A 24,181-nucleotide genomic window follows, 5' to 3' on the forward strand; every position below is an offset into this window, starting at 1 on the left:
TAAATATCTGTTTTCTACTCATTGCTACTACCAGTTTTCTCAATTCTAGAGATAAGGGACCAAGAGAATTTGAACAAACATTCTTTGGCAACGGTGTCTTCTAGGTCTACCATCACATTTATTCAGCTCAGAAAGTAAAAATTATGTTCAAGGTCAAAACTGAGTCCTTTATGTTTATGTGTACAATATTCTCTCTCTCTCAGTGTGTGTGTGTGTGCATATATATATATATATATATATATATAATTTCAGTCATCAGAAACCAACTCTTGCACCAAGTACCTTTTATTTGTGCTTTGGTGGTGCCAAAGTGCACCAGTAAATTAAAAAATGGAGCATTCAAGTCCTCTGACAGAGATGATCTCTACTCACCAAAGAATGAAATAAAGATATGTTCTTTAGACTCCCTCCAATCAACTTTTCTTTTCCTCCAATCAACTTTTATTAATTAAGAGCTCTCTGGCCCAGAGATTTTTCTTGCCTCTATGAGCTTCTCATAAAATTCTTATCCTGAGGCATTTTTTTTTCCAGAAAACCAAAACTTTCAGGCTAAAATGACTTTAGAGATCATATAACCCAATAACTTTTTACCTGTATGGATCTCAAAGGGCTACTGCCCAGACCAACCATTATAAAGAAGAATACTGGAAAAGTATCCCAAAATTATTATTATTTTTCAGTGAGAAAATCCAGAAACTCTCTGGGCTGTATAACAATATCAGCCAAATAATCAGTAGAGAAAAGCCAAATTTTTTTTATCCTAAAACCAAATCTTTTTTTTAATTATAGTTGATTTACAATGTTGTATTAGTTTCAGGTATACAGCACAGTGATTCATATATATATATATATATATGTACTTTTTTTAGATTCTTTTCCCCGTATTGGTTATTACAGAATATTGAGAAGAGTTCCCTGTGCTATACAGTAGGTCCTTGTTGGTTATCTATTTTATATATAGTAGTGCGTGTATGTTAATCCCAACCTCCTAATTTATCCCCACTCCCCCAACAAGAAAAGGCAAACATTTCAGTGTAGCTTTTATTTTAATAAAATACTTGGCTGGGGCTTCCCTGGTGGCGCAGTGGTTGAGAGTCCGCCTGCCGATGCAGGGGACGCGGGTTCGTGCCCCAGTCCGGGAGGATCCCACATGCCGCGGAGCAGCTGAGACTGCGTGTCCGGAGCCTGTGCTCCGCAACGGGAGAGGCCACAGCAATGAGAGGCCCACATACCAGAACCTCATTCTCCTGGTTCTCCCGCCACTCTGATCTCTCTCTCGGTCTCATTCACCGGTTCCTCATGCTCTCCCTCCTCTCTCCATGCTGGTGTTTCCCAGAATTTTATGCTCACTCCCAGGATGACCTCGACCACTTCTGCAGCTTCAGTGACTCCTGCATCTGTCCTAAAGCCACTAAAATGCTCTGCGTCCTCACGGCTAGTGCTCTGGTTCAGGTCTCCGTCATCTCTTACCTCTGCTCTAACAAGAGCCTCCTAACTGGTCTTTCTACTCCAATCAGATCTTTAGATTGCCACCAGATTTTATCTTTGGGAACAAGAATATAATTATGGTGCTTCTGTTAATAACCTTCAATGACAGTCCACTGCATGAAGGATAAAGTCCAGGATCCATCACATGTCCTATTGGTCCCTTTGTAATCTTACCACAATAAGTCACACAATGACTTTCCAGATGACTTTTAACCCCACACCTTTCACCTCATCACAGTAGCCAGGGCACTGCACAGTCACCATCTCGGGGTCGGGGTCGGGGAAGCTGCAGCATAAAAGAAAACAGTGCCCAAGTCTCTGCTTGACTGTTGTGTTCCTGAAGTCTTTGCCCTTGGGGACTAGAGAGGAAAATGGGCACGACAAAATATTTTGCTTAAATTTCATGAGACTAAGCTCCGCCCTTTTAGACTAAAAACTACTTTTCACATACTAAGATGAGAGGCAGTAGAGAAGTGATGACAGCTTTCCTCCTCCAAGCCTTATTCGTTCCCCTCTCTCTACCCTTTCACCACGATGTCACTCCTGGAAAAGACCTCTCCTCCATGAATGAGCTCAATATGACCTCCTTCCAAGTGGCTTACCCCCAAAGAGGGTGACTGACAGGATTCCAGAGTGACTGACACGATTCAATTTACTAAATCAACACTAGAATAGACATACCATGGTTTATAGCCATCTCCTCCTTCCATTCCCATTGGTGTGACCTCCTAGAGAACAGGAGGGTACATTTATCTTTGTACTCTCGGTGCACACCCTGCTCTACCTGCTGTACGCAAGCTTGTCCCAAAGATGTACAAAGGTTTCACAGAGCTACCACACATGCAGACCATTTACGAAAATATTCCAACCAACCATTCTCTTATTTTGTATATGCGTCTCACATATTGTAGAATTAAACAGAGAGACAACAGACCACTACCCTACTACCTGGGGTAAGGAAAGCCTTTTCTAAAACCAAGTAAGGGACTTCCCTGGTGGTCCAGTGGGTAAGACTCCACGCTCCCAATGCAAGGGGCCCAGGTTCGATCCCTGGTGGGGGAACTAGATCCCTCACGCATGCTGCAACTAAAAGTTCACATGCCGCAACTAAGAAGTCTCCATGCTGCAACTAAAAGATCCCGCATGCCGCAACCTTGCTATTTTACCTGGCAAGCATCCATGACAGATGTAATTTACACCCAGGGACTCCCTGATTAAAGACGTTAGTAAACCACTGCTTTCAATGGTCTTCAAGGTCCATTCTAGCTCAAGAATGCTAGGATTCCAGTTTTCCCAGTCTTGTGCAGGAAACTCCATCAAACACAAGCAAGAGGATTAGGACTGACATATATACACTATCATATGTAAAATAGATAGCTAGCAGGAACATGCTATAAAGCACAGGAAACTCAGCTCCGTGCTCTGTGACGACCTAGGTGGGTGGGATGGGAGGGAGATGCAAGAGGGAGGGGCTGTATGTATACATAGAGCTGATTCACGGCACTGTACAGCAGAAACGAACACAACATAGTAAAGCAATTATACCCCAATTAAAAAAAAAAAAACACACAAGCAAGAGGAATTTGGACCTTCTGCCTAGATCAATCCCTCTGACACTTGCCTGACAGTGTGGCTGAGCTGACTGCACGTGACAGAGGTGACTCTGAGAGCCACAGTCACCTCACGTGTGCTGCTTTCACACTGGCCTGAAGAGCTGTGCCTTGGGGCTGACCTGCCTGATATACCAGTACGTAAGTCTACAGGATGGCACCTTAGGGAGAGAAAAGACCAAGTGAAAAGTACTAGCGTTTGCTTCAATTTTAGGCAGAGTTTGAAACCACAAGTAGAGTGGGAAAAATACCAGAATAAAAGGCAGGATTCCTGACCCAGGAACTCAGCTCTGTCCACTAAGAAGCAATTCCATTCTGGTCACTTTGTCTCAACTTCCTGAGCACTGGTTTCCACAGCTATCAAATTATGGGTTTGGGCCAGATAATTTTCTAGGCTCTTTTTCACCTACAAAATTCTGTGATTCTGTCTTTCATTTATTCATCCCACTTCTTAAGCACCTATAATGGGTCACATGTTGTCTATCTTCATTTTTTTCTGGCTGACTTTTATAATATATTGTAGAGATTACATTCTAACTAATCTACTTTTTGGCTCGAAGAAACATTTCCCCAATACTAACCAAAAAAAACAAAAAAATCTGACCATACTACACTACTACTACTATTCCAGAAAAACTAGTCATATTTTAAGTTTTAACTCAAACTTAAAAATAAACTACCACACTGGGACTTCCCTGATGGTTAAGACTCCACACTCCCAATGCAGGGGGCCCAGGTTCAATCCCTGGCCAGGGAACTAAATTCCACACGCATGCCGCAACTAAGAGCCTGCACGTCACAACTAAAAGATCCTGCACACCACAACTAAAGATCCCACGTGCGGCAACTAAAGATCCCGCACGTAGCAACAAAGATCCCACGTGCCACAACTAAGACCTGGTGCAGCCAAAGAAATAAATAAATAATTTTTAAAATAATGAAATAAATAAGCTGCCACACAAAACAATATACTTCTAAATATTCTGTCATTATTTGGTATTCAATTTTCCAGAAATTTCTCTCTCAGAATTTTTCCCATGAAATGGTTAGCAGCAGAGAAAAAGCCTTGAGCAAACGAAAAGAAAACATCCATCACAGAAATTTTTATGAAGTACTTAGAACTGAAGTATTAACTAACATTCTAGTCTGGAGAATACTCATAATGCTAGCCTTGAGGACAGAGATGGCAATGTTTTCTGTTTACAACACCAAAGTCTTGAAACACACATTCAAGATCTGCATATGATTTACATGCTCATAGTTTTTTTTTTTTTTTTTTTTGCGGTACGCGGGCCTCTCACTGTTGTGGCCTCACCCGTTGCGGAGCAACAGGCTCCGGACGCGCAGGCTCAGCGGCCATAGCTCACGGGTGCAGCCGCTCCGCGGCATGTGGGATCCTCCCGGACCGGGGCACGAACCCGTGTCCCCTGCATCGGCAGGTAGACTCTCAACCACTGCGCCACCAGGGAAGCCCTACATGCTCATAGTTTAAGCAGCAAAATACAGGTATTATTTTGAGAACTGGCATTTTACAAAATTTCCATGTTCCTCATATGAGTTTCAGAGAAGTGAGAGTAGAAATGGTAAATGATAAATATAAGTTATAAATATAGTTCCACATTTCCCCTTTTTCTCTGAATTATTAACTTGTACTAGAATTTGAGTATCTCATTTGTTCCATTCCTCAGCCCACAATCTGGTAGGAGATTAAACAAAACCAACCATGATATAGTTATGGAGAAAGAGAGAAGCCATTCATGTGGATGTACCATCGACTGAACCATTAGAGACAATAAATAATGAAGAGTTTATGTGAAGAGTACTTCTGGGTGTTACCCACAATGAGACACGGCAGATCTCCCTCACGTACTTTCATTTCTCGATTAACACATAATCCTCACTGTCTTCCTTTCTGGGTGTCCCTCTGTCTCCTTCAGTGCATGGACTTGGTACTGGTCTGCATGGGTTCAAATACTAACTAATTACTAACTCTATGACCTCAGGCAACTTAAATATACTCAACCCTCTGGGCCCTGGTTTCCTCATCTGTAACGTATAGATAATAATAGTATCAACCTCACGTCCATGAAAGAAATAAAGGAGTTAATATATGTAAAGCACTAAGAACAGTGCCCAGCACATATTAAGTGCTCAATAAAAATTGGCTTTAGTTACTGCTAAAAATTGAGTCTTCCTCAAGGCTTAGAACTCCCCATTCCTTTTACTTTTCCCCATATCCTATCCCAGGAGATTTATCATTCCTTCAACTCAAATGTTGTCAAATCTCTAGTCCAATTCTTTATGCCAAGATTCAGTCTCATTTCTTAAACTGCCTGGATATCATTTACACTTGTACGCAACTTGTCACCTTTAACACAACGTGTCTAAAATCACAAGCACCTTTATCCAGGCTCATGTGCAGGCAGTGAATAGTCTCATGAGGAAGATGAGAATTCACAGAATACTACAGAATTTCAGCAGTGGTTAAGTTCTGTTCACACAGATGACTTTGCAAGGCCCAAGTCGTCAGAGATTTTAAGGCAAAGGCAAAACCTAACAAGATAGATATAAGGGAGAAGGATGTCAGGAAATCAGATCCACAACAAAAAGAACAGAATGAAGGCCACTGTCTGATAAACAGAGAAAGGCATTGGGAGAAGAGAAAGCCTTTGAGGGGTCTATTACAGCAGCATAAAAGGATCTGCCTGGGGCTTCCCTGGTGGCGCAGTGGTTGAGAGTCCGCCTGCCGATGCAGGGGACACGGGTTCGTGCCCTGGTCCCGGAAGATCCCACATGCCGCAGAGCGGCTGGGCCCGTGAGCCATGGCCGCTGAGCCTGCGCGTCCGGAGCCTGTGCTCCGCAACAGGAGAGGCCACACAGTGAGAGGCCCGCGTACTGCAAAAAAAAAAAAAGGATCTGCTTGCTCAAAAAGTTTTTCAAACTGTCTAGTTAAATCCTATGTTTAGTGTAAAACTCTGAGGCTTTCAGGAGCCTTAGCAAATCTAAGTCTCCTGAAGCAAGGAATACTTCCTGTCCAACAAGGAGGCTCTGGTACCTAGCCTACCCCCACAGAGAGGTCATGAGGTTCTACCCAGGGAACGGCAAGAAGAAAGGTCTGAGAGTGTCTGAGGCCCCAGTAGGCTGGCCCTCCCACCAGAAGCATCAGAGAGCTCATTTGCCCTCGGCTCCAGGACCAGCATCAAAACCTTTGCTATCCACTCCCCTCACCTAGGCAGCTTTCAGGACATTTGGAAGTCTGAATCTACAAACACATTTATGACAAGATACTGAGTGTTCTAGGGTAAAAGTTACAACAGAGATAGCATGGAGCCTTGAAAAGACACAGAAGGATATACAGGGGAGTGGCAATCAGGAATGGTGGTGAGAGAAGGGTATTAACTGTATTTTTTAATTTAATATTTGTTTTTAAATGGTTTTACTTGTCACATAGAACATGTCTATTTTGTGCATGAGAGAGGTACCATCTGACCAAACTTGGTTATCACCTCCTCTTGGAAGCCTGCCATGATTCCTAGACGGAGCCAGACACCCATCCTCTCCTTCCCAAGTAGTTTGTGTATCTCTGTATCATAGCACTAATCATATCCAACTGCATTTGTTGGCTCCCTTGTCCATTCTGCCCATTATGCTAAATTTCTTGGGGGATGGGAATGAATACTTAGGACACATACTATGGCTGGCTCACAGAATGCTTTAATACATATTCACTGGTGGACTGATCGAAGATAATAACCCCCTACTCAATACCCTGCCTCAGAGATTGGCAATCCTTTCCTGTAAAGGATCAGATAATACTTGAGGCTTTGTGGACCATATGGTCTCTGTCACAACAACTCTACTGCACCACTGTGTTGTGAAAGTAGCCACAGATAATACTCAAATGAATGGCATGGCTGTGTTCCATTAAAACTTTATGTATAGATACTGAAATTTCAACTTCATATCATTTTTATGTGACACAAAAATATTCTTCTTTTAATTTTTCCCAGTGATTTAAAAACGTAAAAATCATTCTGAGCTCACAAGTGGCATAAAAAGAGGCAAGAGGCCAGATATTGCCCACGGGCCAAAGTTTGAGGACCTTTGCCTTCCGTGATAGGCCTGCCTAGCTGTCCACAGTTACTAAGGAAATGCCGCTGAAAGGGGTAATTCACATCTATAACACGTACTGAGTGATTTGCAGTATGCCTTTCAACAAATATGAAAACTGAGGTAGTATCACAGAGCTCTATAAAGATGAAATGAGATAAGGAACCATATCATCACTGCAGGTTACGAAGGTTCATTTGTGAGGAACATGGAAGTATGAGTTTCCTGTTGATAATAATAACAATAATTAACATTGAGTACGTTTTTATGACTAAATTCTCTTCCATGAGCCTTAAATAAAGAATCCACTGAATTTTCACCACCATTCTATGAAGTAGGTTCTATTGTTATCCAACCTTTTTTTGAAGTTGAGAGATTAAAGTATGAAAACATTCCCCAAACCTAACTAAAAAGTGGGGCAAAGGTGGGGTTTCAGTCACAGGCAGCCCAACTCCAGAGCCTGCACTTTAACCACTGAATACAGTGCCCCTCAAGAAGGTGACACAGACAGAGACAAAACTTCCAAATAGTTCTCTAAATTTTCCCAAGATTGGAAGAGGGAGCTGAATGGGAAGGATTGGCAAGAAATGCAACGTCAACTACTACCCCCGTTGGAAACCCTATGATCCGGACATCTATGAAGATGCAGTCCAAACCACCAGCTTACGAGCTAATGCAGAGGCCTAGGAGGAGCTAGTCCCCACAGCTGGACCGTTCTGAGAACTTATGTATGCTGTTGGGTAACTAAGACAGGTGACTGCCCATCTCACATGTCTAAAGGTGGACCAGGTAACAAACACCAAGACATAGTAATCGTCAGTACTTCTACTTAAAGAGATCAATTATTTCCTTATGAGAGTAAAGGTCAATTAACATCTGGGTGATGGAGATATAATGTATGTATATGTTAACGCACTTGGTTGTTTTTTTTTTTTTAAAAGACTAGTCAAACATGCACCCCAACGTTCACAGCAGCATTATTTGCAACTGCCAAGATATGGAAGCAACCTAAGTGCCCACTGACAGATAAATAAAGAAGATGTGGTACATATATATAATAGAATACTACTCAGCCACAGAAAAGAACAAACTTTTGGCACTGGCAGCAACATGCATGGACTTGGAGGGCATTACGATAAGTGAAATGTCAGACAAAGAAAGACAAATATTGTATGATATTATCACTTATATGTGGAACCTAAAAAACACAACAGGGCTTCCCTGATGGCACAGTGGTTAAGAATCCACCTGCCGATGCAGGAGACACGGGTTCGAGCCCTAGTCTGGGAAGATCCCACATGCCACAGAGCGACTAAGCCTGTGCGCCATGACTACTGAGCCTGCGCTCTAGAGCCCGCGAGCCACAACTACTGAGCCCGCATGCTGCAACTAGTGAAGCCTGAGCACCTAGTGCCCATGCTCCACAACAAGAGAAGCCACCACAACGAGAAGCCCGCGTACTGCAATGAAGAGTAGCCCCCCGCTAGCCACAACTAGAGAAAGCCCGCGCACAGCAACGAAGACCCAACGCAGCCAAAAATAAATCGAATAAATAAATAAATAAAAACACAACAAACTAGTAAATATAATAAAAGAGAAGCAGACTCACAGATACAGAGTACTAACTAGTGGTTACCAGTGTGTGTGGGAGCAATATAGGGGTGGAGGAGTGGGAGATACAAACTACTGGGTGTAAGACAGGGTCAGGGATGTATTGTACAACACGGGGAATATAGCCAGTATTTTGTAATAACTGGAAATAGAAAGTAACCATGAAACATTGTATAAAAAAAAATTTAGGGGTTTCCCTGGTGGTGCAGTGGTTGAGAGTCCGCCTGCCGATGGAGGGGACACGGGTTCATGCCCCGGTCCGGGAAGATCCCACATACCACGGAGCGGCTGGGCCCGTGAGCCATGGCCGCTGAGCCTGCGCGTCCAGAGCCTGTGCTCCGCAACAGGAGAGACCACAACAGTGAGAGGCCCGCATACCGCAAAAAAAAATTTAAATTAAAAAATAGAAAATAAATTTTGAAGAAGACCAATCCACATAGCACAAGTGAGTCTACTGTGGCCCATCCAAGTTCAGCTCTGCTAGCTTCAGGCAGCCATGTAATAGTCTACTCTTCCCAGACTGGGCCAATTTTCAACAGTTGTGTTAATAGCCCAATATTTCCTGATAAACACAGCTGAGTTCAGCAGCTGGCCCTCCATGGAATGTATGCAGGTACACAGCATAATAAGTAGAACACCTCCCACAGTTAGATCAATGTGTGTGTCTGGATTTCATAAAAAGTGGGTAGGATAAGAATGGGCACAGATGTACATATAAAGTCAGCTGAGCTGCCACAGAGCCCTGAAAAGTAGTGAGAGAACCAACTCCAAAGAGTATTGCTAAATTATAGCATGCCTGGGAACCAATGAACTCAGAGAGCACCAAGTGCTTCCCTTTGGTGAACGGTATGAAAGAAAGGTGCCAGTCCAAACGTAGAACAACATCTTTTGCCAGGTCCCTTTTTTTTTTTTTTTTTTTTTTTGCGGTATGCGGGCCTCTCACTGTTATGGCCTCTCCCGTTGCAGAGCACAGGCTCCGGACGACGCGCAGGCTCAGCAGCCATGGCTCAGAGGCCCAGCCGCTCCGCGGCATGTGGGATCTTCCCAGAACCGGGGCACGAACCCGTGTCCGCTGCATCGACAGGCGGACTCTCAACCACTGCGCCACCAGAGAAGCCCTGCCAGGTCCCTTTGAATGCCATGAAGGGGCATAATAAATGCGTAAGAATTTTACTGAGCTCAAACATACTATAAAATTTTCTGGCCCAATTCATTACCTGTCTTCACAGACCTGAAGCAGTCCCGCCTCAGGGTAAACAATGTGCTCTTCAGAATCACAAAAAAGAGCTCCCCGGATCCACAGACAGGTATCAGAGGATCCATAAATACCCCCAATTGGCATGCATATATTCTGGGGGAAAGGATTCATAGCATTCATCAGAGACTTATGCAAAAGCTACATCACTTTATTCTCCCGTGTGTTCTCAAACAGGCCTCATCAAGGTTTCTACCCCTTGACTGCAAAAGAGGCTGTAAGTCTTCGGGTATGCTTGACCAAAGGTGACTTGGGAGCTCACAGCTATCAACCAGTCCCTCCTCAATCAAGTTCAAGAGTGTGAAAGTGTGTGTGTGTGACACCCTAGTCCATTCACTTTCTCACTCTCCTAAGAAACTTGTTTTTTCTTTTGGCCATGCCACAAGGCTTATGGAATTTTAGTTCCCCAGCCAGGAATCAAACCCAGGCCCTCAGCAGTGAGAGCGCAGAGTCCCAACCACTGGACTGCCAGGGAATTCCCATAAACTTGTTTTTGATCTCCTTTCTTTTTCAGCCAAATGTCTTACTTTTTATTTGACTGAAAAAGTTGAAGTTATCAGAAGAAAAGTTCCACAAGTTCTCACGTCCTCGTCTACCCACCTTTGGGCATTGACACTCAAATACTCTCTCTTCCCACCCGTTATTGTGGGTGAACTATTTGTGCTCCTACCTCAAGCAAGTACTCCATCTTGAGCATAAGATTCCATCCTTTCTCAAGGATATCACTCAAACAAATTTCTTTCCTTTCTCGCAGAGCATCACTTTCTCCTCTCTTTTGGATCATTTCCATTAGCATACAAACAAGCTGTTATTTCTCTCATCCTAAAACACACACACACACACACACACACACACACACACACACACAACTTCTCTTGTCCCCATTTCTCCATTTTCATGTTTCCAAGGAGTCTAACCTGGGACTTCCCCAGTGGCGCAGTGGGTAACACTCCAAGCTCCCAAGGCAGGGGGCCTGGGTTCGATCCCTGGTAAGGGAACTAGATCCCACATGCATGCCGCAACTAAGAGTTCACATGCCACAACTAAGGAGCTTGTAAGCCACAACTAAGGAGTCCACAAGCTACAACTAAGACCTGGTGCAACCAAATAAATAAATGGCTTTGAAAAAAACAAAGAGCCTAACCTGTGGCAATGTCCAAAATTAAATTTCTGGTGTTTACTGCCAAAATACTCTCCCCTCCACCTTCCTCATCTCAACTGATGGTAACTGTGTCCAGTTTATCCAGTTTATCCAGCTAAAAACTATTGAATCATCTTAAACTCCTGTCTCTTATACCCACGTCTAATATGTCAGAGAATCTCGCAAGTGATTCCTAGTTATCATTCAAAGTCCAGATTAGGTTCCTATACCTCTTCCTGAAACTGCCTGGGATATTTCTGACTTCACACAGAGCTCTCTCTTTTTCTACATATCTCTACCAGCACTTCCACTGTATACTCTAAGGCTTGTGAATATTATCTTCTGGGATTCATTACAAATATGAACTATAGTTCAGACCCCTCCACAGCACTAAACACTCTAGTGCATATTTAGTAAGGGCTCCACAGGCTTCATTCTGAGTGAATGATTTTTCTGCAAAGATTCCAACAAAATCAGCACAGCAAACAATACTTACTTCCATTAGCTAATCCTGAAATCGTTAGGTTTCCTAAATGTCCTGCATTTGCAAAGCTATCCGTCATGTCTCCAAACACCAGCATCATGAGGGGGAGTCCGGTTCCGTGGATGATGGCGGCCACAGTCCCCAACACCATATACAGCTTATCAAGCCAACTCGAATAGCGAAACTAAAGAATGAGAAAACACAGAGAAGAGGAACAATTAGCACAACTTCACGGATGGTTAGCTCTACTTTCCAAATATATCTGAAATCTAAACAGTTCTCAGACTACTACTGCGACCACCTTGGTCTGATAACCTAATTAGAAATAGGCATTTGGGACTTCCCTGGTGGCACAGTGGTTAAGAATCTGCCTGCCAATGCAGGGGACACGGGTTCAAGCCCTGGTCCGGGACGATCCCACATGTCACGGAGCGACGAAGCCCGTGCGCCACAACTATTGAGCCTGCGTGCCACGACTACTGAAGCCCGCACGCCTAGAGCCCATGCTCTGCAACAAGAGAAGCCACTGCAATGAGAAGCCTATGCACTGCAACAAAGAGGAGCCCCCGCTCGCCGCAACTAGAGAAAAGCCCACGCACAGCAATGAAGACCCAATGCAGCCAAAAATAAAAAATAAATAGATAAATAAAAATAAATGTATTGAGGTAATTTAAAAAAAGAAAAGAAATAGGTGTTTGTTTCTTTTTTTGAGTTCTGACCTTCTTCTTTATATTGGACTCAGTCTGTCTTCTTTTTTTAAATTCAAGTTTAGTTGATTTACAATATATTAGTTTCAGGCGTGCAACAGTGATTCAACAACTTTATGGATTATACTCTATTTAAACTTATTATAAAATATTGGCTATATTCCCTGTGTTGTACCTTGTAGCTTACTTATTTTATACACAGTAGTTTGTACCTCTTTAATCCCCTACCCCTATCTCGTCCCTCCTACCTTCCCTCTCCCCACTGATAACACCAGTTTGATTTCTGTATCTGTGAGTCAGTTTCTGGTTTGTTATATTTATTTGTTGTATTTTTTAGAGTCCACATGTAAGTGTTAACATCCAGTATCTGTCTTTCTCAGGTCTGACTTATTTCACTAAGCATAATACACTCTACATCCATCCATGTTGTTGCAAATGGCAGAACTTCATTCTTTTTTATGACTGAGTAGTATTCCACTGTGTGTGTGTGTGTGCCACATCTTTATCCATCCATCTGTTGACGGACACTTAGTTTGCTTCCATATCTTGGCAATTGTAAATAATGTTATTAAGAATACTGGGATGCACATATCTTTCCAAATTAGTGTTTTTCTTTTCTTTGGATCTATACCTAATAGTGGAATTACTGAATCATATAGTGGTTCTATTTGTAGTTTTTCGAAGAACCTCCATACTGTTTTCCATAGGGGCTGCACCAAGTTACAGCCATACCACCTTGAACATGCCAGATTTCATCTGCCTTCTTCTCTTACGTATGCGGGTTTCATGAGAAGCATAGGACATTCTGGGAAATTACAAAAATCTATAATGACACCGTAACAGAAAGACAGCATTTGTGACTCTGATTTCCATGAATGGAAGCGACTTTTCAGCTCAAGATTTTTCAACCCAGAAAAATCACCATTGAGGAAACATGTGTTGTGGCTTTAAAAAAGTGGCTTGGGTCAAAGATCTGCTACCTAACAGCATTAGCACAAATGTGAAATGATGTTAATGTAATTAGGTCTCCATAGTAAGAAGGAAAAAGAGAGAAATGAGTTAGATGCATGCTTCCCAGAGACCAGTACAGACGTGCATAATCTCTTTAACTGCAGGCAAATTGAAAGAAAGAAGAGAGGGAAGGAAGGGAGGAGTGGGGGGGGGGCGCGGGAGGAAGGAAGGAAGGAAAGAAAGAAGGATTTGTAATCAAATGAGCTTAAATTAATGACGTATTTTCCATAATCTAAAAACATCCTATTTACAAATTAAAACCTTTAAGGGAGAACACGTTTTGCCTTTTTTTCGTATTTCATTGAAACACAGGCTAAATTTTGCCACTATTTACTTTGTCTTAACTAAGCATTCATCCACCTAAGGAAAAAAAAAAAAAGGAGTTAGAGATGAGCAGAAACCATTTAGTATCTAGTATCTTCTATCAGAGACTATAAAATGGACAAAGTATCAAATTCCTCAGTAGAGGAAGAGAAGATGGTTGATACACAAGGATTTCCCCTCATCACCAACCCCAAGGACATTTTACCTCGAAAACTAACGCTGGCTATTATAATAAAAGCAAGCAGGCCATGAATATAAATATTTACTAAATGCCTACTCAATGACTGAAAAAAGCCAGAAATAAATATCAAAGTTACAACTCCTGCTTCCAGAGTGTTTAAAGGATGGAGGCAAAGCAAAAAAAGTATATTCAATATACATTCTGCATGCCTTGACAGCATGGTATAGAGTGTAGAGCAGATACAAAACTGAGCGAATGGGTCATTGCCTCCTTTGTGGAAAAGCTTCATAGAGGTGATGCTTCCTCCCAGCTTTAACAGTTTAGCAAGGGCTTAAAAGCAAGGAGGAAGGCATTCCAACCAGAAAGGACGCTAAGTTGAGGCAAGAATGATCACAGTGTGCCCAGAGAAGACTGGGGTCTCCCAGGCTTGGGGTGTGAGGTGTAGAAGCAGCAGGAAGAAGCTAACTGACCAAGAAGTACCCTTCACTGAGACAAGGCAAACCAGAATAGGCAAAGATATGGGGGGAAGGGGACAGAGAAGGGGCAGAGAAATCTCATTTGGTCCTGTTTCATGCCCATCCAGGGAATACGAGAAAATTCAGTTTGAGGAGTACTTTTGTGACACTAGCGTATGTAGCAGAAGTCATGGGCGTGGACAAGATCATCTAGCAAGAAATAATGAGTGGATTAAGAACAATTTGGAGGGGCTTCCCTGGTGGCGCAGTGGTTGAGAGTCCGCCTGCCGATTCAGGGGATGCGGGTTCGTGCCCCGGTCCGGGAAGATCCCATGTGCCGCGGAGCGGCTGGGCCCGTGAGCCATGGCCGCTGAGCCTGCGCGTCCGGAGCCTGTGCTCCGCAAGGAGAGAGGCCACAACAGTGAGAGGCCCGCGTACCGCAAAAAAAAAAAAAGAAATACAAGGCATGGAATAACAAGTTAAATGACACCATAAGGAAGAAATAAAAATCGTCCAGAAAGTGAAGCATTCTATAGGACTATCGGTACTATTGTTTCACAGGTCAATGTCATTTAAAAAGAGGATAAAACTTTGGAATTCCCTAGAAGTCCAGTGGTTAGGACTCCACGCTCTCAATGCCAAGGGCCCAGATTAGATTCCTGGTCGGGGAACTAGAATTCCACAAGCAGTGCAGTGCAGCCCCAAAAAAGGAGAAAAGTGTTCTACCTAGATTCAGGAGAGACACAGTATTCAAATACCATCACTGACTGGATCCTGTTTTGAACAAATCAACTATAAGAGACATTTGGGGGAGCTAACTGGAAAAACGTGAATATAACTGACTATTAGATAGTATTACGGAATTACTGCTCATTTTGTTAAATATGATCATTGTATTATGTTTTAGAGCAAAATGTTTGGTAGTAAAATCTTTAAGAGATATAAACAGAGGTAGTTACTTACAAAACATCATGAAATCTCTAATTCCAGCTAAAATGTGTGGCAAAATGTTAACCATTATTAGTTATAGATAATGGTTATATGAGTATGAATTTTACTACTGCACCTTTCTATATGTTTGAAAAATCAAAATAAAACTTTGTAAAAGCAGGTTGGTTCTCCAACAGGCAAAGGCATGTCTCCTGATCTCAGGCTAGAAGGAATGAGCTAAAAGTGAGCACAGATACAAACAAGTGTCTGAGAATGAGGGTAAAGTTGAGACAGTTCAAACCTGATATTTATTTGTGAGGTGAGGCAGGATTGATTTCTGGAGGGAAAGTGGCAAGAAGCTTTGAGGAAAGGGGTAACATAAAGCCTCAGTGCAATGTCCCGCCTCTGTTATATACTAGAAAGGAGACTTTGGGGGGGAAAAAGTCTCTTAATAACCTTGAGCTTCAGTTTCTACATTTATAAAATGAGGAAGATACTCATATACACAGAAAGCGTCACATAGCTGTAATGAGGCTAAAAATGATAGTTAATAAAAGAAACCTTATTAGGCATTGGATATAATAACATACAACACAAGCAGGTACTGTGATCGGTTTTAGAAACCTAACAGTTAATAAAACTTCTCAGGAGCTTACAGTGAGGGAGCAGGTAGACAAAAAAAATGTTGTAACACATCAGGTGAAGTGTAGAACAGGAGTTTCACTATAATCACAGCCCTTTAAGTACAAGGAAATGGAAAATGTTTGGTCAGATGTTGACAGGGAAGTGAGGGGGCAAACCAGAACCACACAAGTAGTATGCAAATAGTACAAGAGGGAAGAGTCGCATTCAACATTCATTCAATATCTAAGTACCTATTAAAGTTCCAGGCATGGTTCTAGGCACTTGGAGCACAGCAAGGAAGGAATCACACAAAACCACCTGCCCTCATGGAGCTTAGATTCAGAAAGAAGACAAACATGGGGGACCTTGAAGATGGCGGAAGAGTAAGACGCGGAGATCGCCTTCCTCCCCACGGATACACCAGAAATACATCCACACGTGGAACAACTCCTACAGAACTCCTACTGAAGGCTGGCAGAAGACCTCAGACCTCCCAAAAGGCAAGAAACTCCCCACGTAACTGGGTAGGGCAAAAGAAAAAACAGAGACAAAAGAATAAGGACGGCACCTGCACCAGTGGGAGGGAGCTGTGAAGGAGGAAAAGTTTCCACACACTAGGAAGCCCCTCCGCGGGCGGAGACTGCGGGAGGCGGAGGGGGGAGTTTCGGGACCGCGGAGTAGTGCACAGCGACGGGTGCGGAGGGCAAAGCGGGGAGATTCCTGCACAGACGATCGGTGCTGACCGGCACTCACCAACCCGAGAGGCTTGCTGCTCACCCACCGGGGCGGGCGGGGCTGCGAGCTGAGGCTCGGGTTTTGGTTTTGGACGGAGCTCAGGGAGAGGACTGGGGTTGGCGGCTTGAACATAGCCTGAAGGGGTTAGTGCACCACGACTAGCCGGGAGGGAGTTCGGGGAAAAGCCTGCACCGGCCGAAGAGGCAAGAGACTTTTTCTTCCCTCTTTGTTTCCTGGTGCGCGAGGAGAGGGGTTTAAGAGCGCTGCTTAAAGGAACTCCAGAGACGGGCGCGAGCCGCGGCTAAAAGCGCGAACCCCAGAGACGGGCGCGAGCCGCGGCTGAGGGCGCGAGCCCCCGAGACGGGCGCGAGCCGCGGCTGAAAGCGCAAACCCCAGAGACGGGCGCGAGCCGCGGCTAAAACCGCGGACCCCAGAGACGGGCGGGAGACGCTAAGGCTGCTGCTGCCGCCACCAAGGGGCCTGTGTGCGAGCACAGGTCACTCTCCACACCCCTCTTCCGCGGAGCCTGTGCAGCCCGCCACTGCCAGGTTCCCGGGATCCAGGGACAACTTCCCCGGGACAGCGCACGGCGGGCCTCAGGCTGGTGCAACGTCACTCCGGCCTCTGCCGCAATGTCACGCTGCCTCTGCCGCCGCAGGCCCGCCCCGCACGCAGTGCCCCTCCTTCCCCCATCCCCCAACCCCCGGCCTGAGCGAGCCGGAGGCCCCGAATCAGCGGCTCCTTTAACCCCATCCTGTCTGAGCGAAAAAACAGACGCCCTCCAGCGACCTACACGCAGAGGCAGGGCCAAATCCAAAGCTGAGCTCCTGTGAGCTGTGAGAACAAAGAAGAGAAAGGGAAATCTCTCCCAGCAGCCACAGAAGGAGCGGATTAAAGCTCCACAATCAACTTGATATACCCTGCATCTGTGGAATACCTGAATAGACAAGGAATGATCCCAAATTGAAGAGGTGGAATTTAGGAGCGAAATCTATGATTTTTTTCCCTTTTCCTCTTTTTGTGAAGGTGTACGTGTATGCTCCTGTGTGACATCTAGTCTGTATACTCTAGCTTCCACCATTTGTCCTAGGGCTCTATCCGTCCATGACTTTTTTTTTAAAATTCTTTTTCTCAATAATTAAGTTTAATTGTAATAACTTTATTATACTTTACCTTCGTTTTTTCTTTCTTTCCTTCCTTCCCTCCCTCCTTTAGACAACGAATCACCCCAAATTGAGGAGGTGGTCTCAGGGAGCAGGATTTATGATTTTTCCCCCTTTACCTCTTTTTGTGAAGGTGTATGTGTATGCTTCTGTGTAAGATTTTCTCTGTATAGCTTTGCTTCCAACATTTGTCCTAAGGTTCTATCCGTCCCTTTTTTTTTTTTTCTAAATATTTTTTAATTCAATAACTATATTATACTTTATTTTATTTTTACTGTATCATCTTTCTTTCTGTCTTTTTTTCCTTCTTTCCCTCCTTCCTTCCTTCCTCCCTCCCTCCCTCCCTCCTTTCTTTCCTTCTTTGCTTCTTTCTTCCTTCCTTCCTTTCCTCCTTTCCTTCTTTCTTTCCTCATACTTCTACTAATTCTCTCTACTTTTTCTCCCTTTTATTCTGAGCCGTGTGGATGAAAGGCTCTTGGTGCTCCAGCCCAGGAGGCAGGGCTCTGCCTCTGAGGTAGGAGAGCCAACTTCAGGTCACTGGTCAACAAGAGACCTCCCAGCTCCACATAATATTAAACAGCGGAAATCTCCCAGAGACCTCCATCTTAACACCAGCACCCAGCTTCACTTAACGACCAGCAAGCCACAGTGCTGGACAACCTATGCCAAACAACTAGCAAAACAGGAACACAACCCCACCCATTAGCAGAGAGGCTGCCTAAAATCATAATAAGGCCACAGACACCCCAAAACACACCACCAGACGTGAACCTGCCCACTAGAGAGACAAGATCCAGCCTCATCCACCACAACACAGGCACTAGTCCCCTCCACCAGGAAGCCTACACAACCCACTGAAACAACCTTAGCCACTGGAGACAGACATCAAAAACAACGGGAACTACGAACCTGCAGCCTGCAAAAAGGAGACCCCAAACACAGTAAGATAAGCAAAATGAGAAGACAGAAAAACACACAGCAGATGAAGGAGCAAGATAAAAACCCACCAGACCTAACAAATGAAGAGGAAATAGGCAATCTACCTGAAAAAGAATTCAGAATAATGATAGTAAGGATGATCCAAATCTTGGAAGTAGAATGGACAAAATGCAAGAAACAGTTAACAAGGACCTACAAGAACTAAAGATGAAACAAGCAACGATGAACAATGCAATAAATGAAATTAAAATCACTCTAGATAGGATCAATAGCAGAATAACTGAGGCAGAAGAACGGGTAAGTGACCTGGAAGATAAAGTAGTGGAAATAACTACTGCAGAGCAGAATAAAGAAAAAAGAATGAAAAGAACTGAGGACAGTCTCAGAGACCTCTGGGACAACATGAAACGCACCAACATTCGAATTATAGGGGTTCCAGAAGAAGAAGAAAGAAAGAAAGGGACTGAGAAAATATTTGAAGAGATTATAGTTGAAAACTTCCCTAATATGGGAAAGGAAATAGTTAATCAAGTCCAGGAAGCACAGAGGGTCCCATACAGGATAAATACAAGGAGAAACACGCCAAGACACATATTAATCAAACTGTCAAAAATTAAATACAAAGAAAGCATATTAAAAGCAGCAAGGGAAAAACAACAAATAACACACAAGGGAATCCCCATAAGGTTAACAGCTGATCTCTCAGCAGAAACCCTACAAGCCAGAAGGGAGTGGCAGGACATACTGAAAGTGATGAAGGAGAATAGCCTGAAACCAAGACTACTCTACCCAGCAAGGATCTCATTCACATTTGATGGAGAAATTAAAACCTTTACAGACAAGCAAAAGCTGAGAGAGTTCAGCACCACCAAACCAGCTTTACAACAAATGCTAAAGGAACTTCTCTAGACAAGAAACACAAGAGAAGGAAATGACCTATAGTAGCGAACCCAAAACAATATATAAAATGGAAATAGGAACATACATATCAATAATTACCTTAAATGTAAATGGACTAAATGCTCCCACCAAAAGACACAGATTGGCTGAATGGATACAAAAACAAGACCCTTATATATGCTGTCTACAAGAGACCCACTTCAGAACTAGAGACACATACAGACTGAAAGTAAGGGGATGGAAAAAGATATTCCATGCAAATGGAAACCAAAAGAAAGCTGGAGTAGCAATTCTCATATCAGACAAAATAGACTTTAAAATAAGGACTATTAAAAGGGACAAAGAAGGACACTACATAATGATCAAGGGATCGATCCAAGAAGAAGATATAACAATTGTAAATATTTATGCACCCAACATAGGAGCACCTCAATACATAAGGCAAATACTAACAACCATAAAAGGGGAGATCAACAGTAACACATTCATAGTAGGGGACTTTAACACCCCACTTTCACCCATGGACAGATCATCCAAAATGAAAATAAATAAGGAAACACAAGCTTTAAATGATACATTAAACAAGATGGACTTAATTGATATTTATAGGACACTCCATCCAAAAACAACAGAATACACATTTTTCTCAAGTGCTCATGGAACATTCTCCAGGATAGATCATATCTTGGGTCACAAATCAAGCCTTGGTAAATTTAAGAAAATTGAAATTGTATCAAGTATCTTTTCTGACCACAACGCCATGAGACTAGATATCAATTACAGGAAAAGATCTGTAAAAAATACAAACACATGGAGGCTAAACAATACACTACTTAATAATGAAGTGATCACTGAAGAAATCAAAGAGGAAATAAAAAAATACCTAGAAACAAATGACAATGGAGACACAACGACCCAAAACCTATGGGATGCAGCAAAAGCAGTTCTAAGGGGGAAGTTTATAGCAATACAAGCCCACCTTAAGAAGCAGGAAACATCTCGAATAAACAACCTAACCTTGCACCTCAAGCAATTAGAGAAAGAAGAACAAAAAAACCCCAAAGCTAGCAGAAGGAAAGAAATCATAAAAATCAGATCAGAAATAAATGAAAAAGAAATGAAGGAAACAATAGCAAAGATCAATAAAACTAAAAGCTGGTTCTTTGAGAAGATAAACAAAATAGATAAACCACTAGCCAGACTCATCAAGAAAAAAAGGGAGAAGACTCAAATCAATAGAATTAGAAATGAAAAAGGAGAAGTAACAACTGACACTGCAGAAATAAAAAAAATCATGAGAGATTACTACAAGCAACTCTATGCCAATAAAATGGACAATCTGGAAGAAATGGACAAATTCTTAGAAATGCACAACCTGCCAAGACTGAATCAGGAAGAAATAGAAAATATGAACAGACCAATCACAAGCACTGAAATTGAAACTGTGATTAAAAACCTTCCAACAAACAAAAGCCCAGGACCAGATGGCTTCACAGGTGAATTCTATCAAACGTTTAGAGAAGCACTAACACCTATCCTTCTCAAACTCTTCCAAAATATAGCAGAGGGAGGAACACTCCCAAATTCCTTCTACGAAGCCACCATCACCTTGATACCAAAACCAGACAAGGATGTCACAAAGAAAGAAAACTACAGGCCAATATCACTGATGAACATAGATGCAAAAATCCTCAACAAAATACTAGCAAACAGAATCCAACAGCACATTAAAAGGATCATACACCATGATCAAGTGGGGTTTATTCCAGGAATGCAAGGATTCTTCAATATACGCAAATCTATCAATGTGATAAACCATATTAACAAATTGAAGGAGAAAAACCATATGATCATCTCAATAGATGCAGAGAAAGCTTTCAACAAAATTCAACACCCATTTATGATAAAAACCCTCCAGAAAGTAGGCATAGAGGGAACTTTCCTCAACATAATAAAGGCCATATATGACAAGCCCACAGCAAACATCATCCTCAATGGTGAAAAACTGAAAGCATTTCCACTAAGATCAGGAACAAGACAAGGTTGCCCACTCTCACCACTCTTATTCAACACAGTTTTGGAAGTTTTAGCCACAGCAATCAGAGAAGAAAAGGAAATAAAAGGAATCCAAATCGGAAAAGAAGAAGTAAAGCTGTCACTGTTTGCAGATGACATGATACTATACATAGAGAATCCTAAAGATGCTACCAGAAAACTACTAGAGCTAATCAATGAATTTGGTAAAGTAGCAGGATACAAAATTAATGCACAGAAATCTCTGGCATTCCTATATACTAAGGATGAAAAATCTGAAAGGGAAATCAAGAAAACACTCCCATTTACCATTGCAACAAAAAGAATAAAATATCTAGGAATAAACCTACCTAAGGATACGAAAGACCTGTATGCAGAAAATTATAAGACACTGATGAAAGAAATTAAAGATGATACAAATAGATGGAGAGATATACCATGTTCTTGGATGGGAAGAATCAACATTGTGAAAATGACTCTACTACCCAAAGCAATCTACAGATTCAATGCAATCCCTATCAAACTACCACTGGCATTTTTCACAGAACTAGAACAAAAAATTTCGCAATTTGTATGGAAACACAAAAGACCCCGAATAGCCAAAGCAATCTTTAGAACGAAAAAAGGAGCTGGAGGAATAAGGCTCCCTGACTTCAGACTATATTACAAAGCAACAGTAATCAACACAGTATGGTACTGGCACAAAAACAGAAAGATAGATCAGTGGAACAGGATAGAAAGCCCAGAGATAAACCCACGCACATATGGACACCTTATCTTTGATAAAGGAGGCAGGAATGTACAGTGGAGAAAGGACAGCCTCTTCAATAAATGGTGCTGGGAAAACTGGACAGGTACATGTAAAAGTATGAGATTAGATCACTCCCTAACACCATACACAAAAATAAGCTCAAAATGGATTAAAGACCTAAATGTAAGGCCAGAAACTATCAAACTCTTAGAAGAAAACATAGGAAGAACACTCTATGACATAAATCACAGCAAGATCCTTTCTGACCCACCTCCTAGAGTAATGGAAATAAAAACAAAAATAAACAAATGGGACCTAATGAAACTTCAAAGCTTTTGCACAGCAAAGGAAACCATAACCAAGACCAAAAGACAACCCTCAGAATGGGAGAAAACATTTGCAAATGAAGCAACTGACAAAGGATTAATCTCCAAAATTTACAAGCAGCTCATGCAGCTCAATAACAAAAAAACAAACAACCCCATCCAAAAAATGGGCAGAAGACCTAAATAGACATTTCTCCAAAGAAGATATACAGAATGCCAACAAACACATGAAAGAATGCTCAACATCATTAATCATTAGAGAAATGCAAATCAAAACTACACTGAGGGGCTTCCCCGGTGGCGCAGTGGTTGAGAGTCCGCCTGCCGATGCAGGGGATGCGGGTTCGTGCCCCGGTCCGGGAGGATCCCGCGTGCCGCGGAGCGGCTGGGTCCGTGAGCCATGGCCGCTGGGCCCGCGCGTCCGGAGCCTGTGCTCCGCAGCGGGAGAGGCCACAGCAGTGAGAGGCCTGCATACTGCCACAAAAAAAAAAAAAAAAAAACTACAATGAGATATCATCTCACACCAGTCAGAATGGCCATCATCAAAAAATCAAGAAACAATAAATGCTGGAGAGGGTGTGGAGAAAAGGGGACACTCTTGCACTGCTGGTGGGAATGTGAATTGGTTCAGCCACTGTGGAGAACAGTATGGAGGTTCCTTAAAAAACTACAAATAGAATTACCATATGACCCAGCAATCCCACTACTTGGCATATACCCTGAGAAAACCAAAATTCAAAGAGAGTCATGTACCAAAATGTTCATTGCAGCTCTATTTACAATAGCCAGGACATGGAAACAACCTAAGCGCCCATCATCGGATGAATGGATAAAGAAGATGTGGCACATATACACAATGGAATATTACTCAGCCTTAAAAAGAAATGAAATTGAGCTATTTGTAATGAGATGGATAGACCTAGAATCTGTCATACAGAGTGAAGTAAGTCAGAAAGAAAAAGACAAATACCGTATGCTAACACATATATATGGAATTTAAGGGAAAAAAAATGTCATGAAGAACCTAGGGGTAAGATAGGAATAAAGACGCAGACCTACTGGAGAACGGACTTAAGGATATGGGGAGGGGGAAGGGTGAGTTTTGACAGGGCGAGAGAGAGTCATGGACATATACACACTAACAAACGTAGTAAGGTAGATAGCTGGGGGGAAGCAGCCGCAAGGCACAGGGATATTAGCTCGGTGCTTTGTGACAGCCTGGAAGGGTGGGATGCGGAGAGTGGGAGGGAGGGAGACGCAAGAGGGGAGACATATGGGAACATATGTATATGTATAGCTGATTCACTTTGTTGTAAAGCAGAAACTAACACACCATTGTAAAGCAATTATACCCCAATAAAGATGTTTAAAAAAAAAAAAAGAAGACAAACATGAACAAGAA

The 24,181-nt window shown here is 42.7% G+C and overlaps 1 protein-coding gene across 2 annotated transcripts in view; it reads right to left on the reverse strand.

Moving 5' to 3' along the window:
- ABCB1 (ATP binding cassette subfamily B member 1) overlaps nucleotides 1-24,181 on the reverse strand; it is a 114,912-nt gene that overhangs the window by 78,867 nt on the left and 11,864 nt on the right. Inside the window, exons 4-5 of one of the 2 annotated variants that reach the window (XM_065883533.1) lie at nucleotides 11,708-11,883; nucleotides 4,746-4,750 (exon numbers count right to left, since the gene is read on the reverse strand). In XM_065883533.1, the coding sequence (XP_065739605.1) occupies nucleotides 4,746-4,750; nucleotides 11,708-11,883 (181 nt within the window). The remainder of the gene's footprint in view (nucleotides 1-4,745; nucleotides 4,751-11,707; nucleotides 11,884-24,181) is intronic. The other variant, XM_065883534.1, reaches the window with a different exon arrangement.

The sequence above is a fragment of the Phocoena phocoena genome, chromosome 9 (genome assembly GCF_963924675.1).
Source record: "Phocoena phocoena chromosome 9, mPhoPho1.1, whole genome shotgun sequence".
Lineage (NCBI taxonomy): Eukaryota > Metazoa > Chordata > Mammalia > Artiodactyla > Phocoenidae > Phocoena > Phocoena phocoena.